Consider the following 6596-nt stretch of genomic DNA (forward strand, 5'->3'; position numbering starts at 1 on the left):
ACTTTAAATTATGAGCCATGGCACGAAGGAAGTGCATCTTTCGGATCATATTTTTCAGTATGACTTTTGATGTTCTTAGTAGCAGTTATTGGCTTACATACCAATCTAGACTATTCAAATTTAATCCTTTTCCCATTTGCAAGAACTTCTTTCTTTTTCAGTCTTTTGATAAGACACCAAATGTTAGGGGTTTGCGTTACAGAACTTTGAAGGGCATTGTGGAAGCCCTCCAAGTTGTTGTTTGTGCAAGGATTATCTTGAAGGGCTCTGTCACGCACATTCCAATCTGCAATTTTAAACCTGGGAACCATTCTCCTGCGGTTCTGGCCACGACCTCTCTCTGAACCAATGAAATTTACAGCAAAGTAATCAATAAGTTCTTGAGGCAAATCATCATCAACAAGCTCTTCAAAATCAGCCACTACATCCTGTATTGGCAAGAATGCTAAAGCAGGTAAACGTATTTTCAAAGCATACTCATCCTCACGATGGTACCTTTTCCTCTCATTGCAGTCCACTACTTTTCTGTAAATGTTTAGGCTTAAGTGGAAAAGACAAAAAGTTACAGAAGCATAACCGAAAGAGGCAATAAAGGCGTTATAAGAAGCCATTTCAAAATCCATCATCACATCTTGAGGATTCAGTTCAGATTGCAAATCTTTAAGAATGGAGAAAACCCGAGTGTAAGTTTCTTCAGTCTTCCTAAGGAGCAGTGCAAAGACTCGAGGAACACTAAATGTTCCGTCTTGACCATGAATGGTAAAGAGCTGCGCAAAGATTTTGGGACAACATTTGAAGGTTCCATCAAAACCCCAACTCTTATAGCGGACAAGATCCCTCAACCCCTGAGCAGAGGCAAAGACAAGAATACGATTCTCATCCTCAATGCCAGAATCATGCTGCAAAAACATCTCTCCCGACTCTAACTTGGTGTACTCTTAAGGAATAACATAGCCAGTGTGAGTCTGTTGAATTGGAGGAGCTTGTAGAGCGTCCTGTCGCCACTGCCGCACGTAGCGGCTCATAGTAGATGTGGACGGCACATGAGCAAGTGAATGTTCATCCAATTTTGACAAAACGTTAGCCACCAAAGCACGAGAAGATTCTTGAGTGGAAGCATCAACAGCTTTCAGCTCGGCCATGGCCTCCCTCGCCTTCACAGCCGCAGCAGTCGTGGAATGATTGTGTTCGTTCACACTTTTCACGATAGTGAAGGTTTCATCCCCTATTGTTGTGTGAACACGAGCCTTCCATGCAGTAACCTCACATCGCCAGTATTGCTTGGTTCCATCGGCGTTTTTCTTCTGTGCAGCGTAGATGAAGTTAAGATCATCAACAAGCTTTTCCCTGCCACGGCTTGATAGGATTGTGTGCGGCATGTTGCTCTGACTGTGGTGGCCCACGTACTGAAAAGTGAGAATAGAGCATCGAACCAATGAACGGTAGTCAAGCCAACAACCTGATGTATCAAACCATGATTCGAACAACACACTCACACAACATCACACACACACACACACACACGTTGATGGTCGGATCTTGTCGTAGTAATGGAGTTTCGTAACTAACGCGACGAAAATACAGCCAAGGGAACGATTCACCCTGGGGGATAGATAACCCTAGGGTTCGAATCCTCCAGGGATGAATACCCCGGGGATGAATCGACCGGGACATTTCACCCGGGGACGAATCACCCTAGAACCAAGACAACCGCCCCTCAGTCTACTGCCGCTACATCGATGACATATTCGTCCGGGTCAAGAACACAGAAGAGCTCCAGAACCTGAAAGAAAGACTCACGAGAGCCTCTGGCCTTAACTTCACATACGAAGAATCGGAGGAGGGCCGTTTACCATTTCTGGACGTGCTGGTGACCGCGCGCAACTCAGGTTTCTCCACTTGCGTATACACTAAGGAAACCGAGCAAGGACAGAGACGGTGAATGCCCACAACGGTGCCTACAGTCTAGTATCAATGCACATGTCCGACCTGCCCTCACCCACTGTTCCTCCTGGGACTCAACACTCGGAATTGCAACGCCTCCCACAAGTTCTCATTAACAACAGGTATAAGAACAGTGAAGTGGACGAAATCATCAAGAATACCACCAACAAATGGCACTCCAGCGCCGAACATCCACCCCCACAAAATAAAATCAAGCTGTTTACAAGAACCACATGTCCACGGAATATAAAGCGGATGAAAAGGCCATCAAAAACATAATCAAGAGAAACGTCAAACCAACAAACGCAGATCAAGCCATCGTACTCATCATATATTACAAGACCCAGAAGACATCCCAACTCTTCATAAAAAATAAAAAAATGCAAAACCTAATACGTTTCTACAGGTAACTGACATCGTCTACAAGCACAAATGCACTGCTGAGGACTGTGGACCTCCATCCTACACAGGGATGACGACAACTACACTGTCAAGAAGACTGACCTGCCATCTACAAACCGGAGCCATCAAGAAACACTACCGCACCAAACATCAAACAAGCATCACCCACCAAATCATAGAGAATGGCACCACCATCATAGACAGAGAGCAGGACCAAAGAAGACTGAAGACACTAGAAGCCCTGTACACAGAAGAAACATCACCTTCAATAAATTCTCGGGTCAGAGACCTACAAATCCTGCCCACAAGAAAGCGCAGGACGGAGACAGAAACAACGGTGCTTGACCAATAGGAAGTGTTCGGCAGTCTCCCAGCAAGACGGCACCTCGCTAATAGTATGCTCCCTTCGAAAATGGAACACCCCAAGGCAGCATCCTCACTTCATTTTTGTTTAACATTTTTGTCGAGAACCTCGCCTCCCTTAACATCAGAGGCACAAAAGTTTTGCGTGTTGATCTGTATGCTGTGCTGACGACATTGCTGTCATAACGACCGGACAGAGATACGAGGCCAGGTCGAGGAGACCGACAAATGTAGGAGCTTGGGCTCAAGATAAATCTAAACAAAATAAAAGCCACGCACCTCGGCTGCCAAATACAGCTGGCGCCACTCACCGTACACGGAACACCAGTAGAATGGACCAATATCTGGGCATCTGGGTCGACGCTCGCCTCACCTTTAACAAACACATTGCGTCACTCAAAGACAGAGCAAAGGCCCGTCTAAGAGTGATGAGGGCCATCACAGACGTCCAAGGAGGAGCAGCACCAAAAGTACTGAGATGCTATTACATCCAAGCCATTCGATCTATCTTCGAATACGCTGCACCTTGCCTGGCCACAACATCCTCAAGGAACAAAACTACACTAGAGACACTACAAAACAAAGCACTCAGGGTGTTTGTAGCTGGCTTTCCCGGCTGGACAAACATAAACACCCTACAGGCACGAAATGAACATCCCGCTGATCGAGACAAGACTTTACACCGCAAATGCAGGACACCTATGAAATACATTAGAATACAAAATAAAGGGTTAGCTAATACCATCAAGCAGACGCTAGCCCAAGACAGAAATCTCTTTTGCAAAGCAACTTGGGCATCCACAACCACCAACACTCTCAGATTTAAAGAAGCCCACCATTTCTTCCAACAACTACAAGACGACCCATATGATGCAACTTATAATAAAAAAAATCCCGCCTTGGGAAGAGGCCCCATTCACCTTAACTGTACACTCACTCCCTGAATCGAAGAATAAACTAGATCCAATTACTCTCAAAGAGGAAGCAAGGAAAGCACTGAGAGCCGCCCCCACTGACAATTCTGACGTCAGTCATTGATCGGTAGACACAACAAACAGCAGAGCCGCCCCAACCTTCATCACATCAGACACAACAGGATTCTTCAGGCTCCCAGATGGATCTTCTACACAGCAAACAGAACTCGTAGCTATCCACAAAGTAATAGAAGACGGCAAACACAGACACAAAAACATACTGGTTCACACTGACTCTTGGAGCACTACAAGCACTGCGAAATAAAACACCAAGAGACAACACCAACATCACGACGAAGATATTAGCTGCAGCCCTGGCAAGCAAGACGCAAGGAAGAGAAATTCACCTAAGCTGGGTCCCAAGCCACGTCGGAATTGTAGGTAATGGAGAAGCAGACCTCGCTGCAAAGGCGGCACTCATGCTCCAAGAAATAACGGCTCATATCCCAGCAAGCATTTCCCATCTCAAGAGCACCCTGAAGAAGAAAAACAGAGAGCTACCGGCACACAACATACAGATCAACACGCAAAATGGATACAGAAGCACAACACGGTACATGCGTAAAACAGGAAACACCACACCTATACTCAAACACCTTAACAAGAAGAGCTGTAACAATTTATGCAGACTAAAACTTGGCTACCGATGTCTACAGAAATCAAGAATAACCTACCAGAAACATGTACACACTGCAACACAGACACAAACACTCCAGTCATACACAACCTCACTGAGTGCCAGGAAACAGCCCCCTATGTTGACAGGATCCATGGGACAGCAGAAAACGTAGTAAAACACACAACATGACAGTTCTCACCATCTTGACAACTCTTTTCATGCCACCTAGAGAAACAAAACACACTAACAGATGTATCCTGCGGACATTTCTTGTGGGGTGAGTCTTGCGCTCACCAGGTGTGGACAAGCCAGAACAAGGAACAAGTCCTGAATCATCCAAGGTAGAGTTTTTAGCAAAGGTTTAACAGAAGAGTTCAGCTTTAGACACAGATGTGATAGCAGTGGTGCCATCTGGTTTAAATAAAGGAGGGAAAGAAGATGCAAAGTTATTGGAGATATTTTTGGCTAGATGTCAGAAGTCACGAGGGGAGTTAGACCTTGAAAGATTTTGACACTTTCTATTAATGAAGGAGTTTTTGGCTTGTCGGAGAACAGACTTGGCATGGTTCCGGGCAGAAATATAAAGTGCATGAGATTCTGGTAATGGAAGGCTCAAGTACCTTTCGTGGGCGACTTCTCTATCCTGTGTAGCACGAGAACAGGCTGTGTTAAACCAAGGTTTGGGAAGTTCAGGTCGAGAAAAAGAGTGATGAATATATATATATATATATATATATATATATATATATATATATATATATATATATATATATATATATATATATATATATATATATATATATATATATATATATATATATATATATATATATATATATATATATATATATATATATATATATATATATATATATATATATATATATATATATATATATATATATATATATATATATATATATATATAGAGAGAGAGAGAGAGAGAGAGAGAGAGAGAGAGAGAGAGAGAGAGAGAGAGAGAGAGAGAGAGAGAGAGAGAGAATATATATATAAAATGGACTTTCAGCCTTGTGGTAGCAGTGCCACGTGAAAGTTGGTAGGATTTCATGGGAATACTTCTTACACTTCTCTTTGGTGTGCTGGTGGTGGAGCGGACCTTGGATGCGGTAGTTCTGGGGACTTTGTATGTGGTGGCATGATTTCAGGATAATGATTCCTAAACAATACATACATCCCCTGGAGAAAGTTAAAAAAAAAAAATAATAATAATAATAATAAAAAGGCTACTGATCAAAGGATATGCAATGCAAGTAATGAAATGCGTGTGTGTGTGTGTGTGTGTGTGTGTGTGTGTGTGTGTGTGTGTGTGTGTGTGTGTGTGTGTGTGTGTGTGTGTGTGTAAATCCATCCTATAATACATGAAAAAAAGCAAAATAAAAACACATATTTCATAGAGCAAATGACTATAAATGCATGCGTTTTTTTTTTTTTTTTGCCTCGTGTTATATCTGCGTCTCCTTTACCGGCATTCCTGCTCGATGACGCACCGTGCGGCATGAATCTCGCACTCAACACAGACACAGGCGAAGAAAGTTTTGTTTTTAAATATGTACACAAGCTGATGTTGACTCTGAGCATTCCTCCCTCCGTCCCTGTTCAGAGAGGTTTCGTAATACTGTTACAACAATAGGGCCAGCACTAGTAGTAGTAGTAGTAGTAGTAGTAGTAGTAGTAGTAGTAGTAGTAGTAGTAGTAGTGGTAGTAGTTGTTGTAGTAGTAGTAGTAGTAGTAGTAGTAGTTGTTGTTGTTGTTGTTGTTGTTGTTGTTGTGGTAATGATAATAATATTATTGTTTTATCATTATTCGTATTGATATTATAAGGTATTATTATTATTATTATTATTATTATTATTATTATTATTATTATTATTATTATAATTAGTAGTAGTAGTAGTAGTAGTAGTAGTAGTAGTAGTAGTAGTAGTAGTAGTAGTAGTAGTAGAAGTAGTAGTGTATTATTAGCTACACATACTAATAATGAATTATGTATGTATTTTGTGCTATAAGGAATATAAACATTACTGGTAGCACGCATGTCGATGCTCACGGATGACGTGTTAACCAGGTGTTGTGATGGCGGGTATTGGTGTTCTCGGGTCAGTTGTTCCTTGGTGGGCGTCTTGGACGTTTCTTGATGTCCTGGTAGTGTCATGGGTTTGTGGCTGCACAGGTGTATTCATCAAAGTATGTATAATGCTACTATCAAGGCAAATTTATTTATTAAGTTCATATCAGTGTGAGAATTGTATACAGCTGGCCCGCAGTCATTAAGG

General features: G+C 42.3%; 1 protein-coding gene across 1 annotated transcript in view; it reads left to right on the forward strand.

Moving 5' to 3' along the window:
• The first annotated feature begins 6379 nt into the window (after positions 1 to 6379).
• LOC135096430 (three-finger toxin 3FTx-Oxy6-like) overlaps positions 6380 to 6596 on the forward strand; it is a 37691-nt gene continuing 37474 nt past the window's right edge. Inside the window, exon 1 of the mRNA XM_063997930.1 lies at positions 6380 to 6507. Within this exon, the coding sequence (XP_063854000.1) occupies positions 6397 to 6507 (111 nt within the window). The 5' untranslated portion in view covers positions 6380 to 6396. The remainder of the gene's footprint in view (positions 6508 to 6596) is intronic.

Source organism: Scylla paramamosain, unplaced genomic scaffold (assembly GCF_035594125.1).
Source record: "Scylla paramamosain isolate STU-SP2022 unplaced genomic scaffold, ASM3559412v1 Contig4, whole genome shotgun sequence".
In the NCBI taxonomy this organism is placed as follows: domain Eukaryota; kingdom Metazoa; phylum Arthropoda; class Malacostraca; order Decapoda; family Portunidae; genus Scylla; species Scylla paramamosain.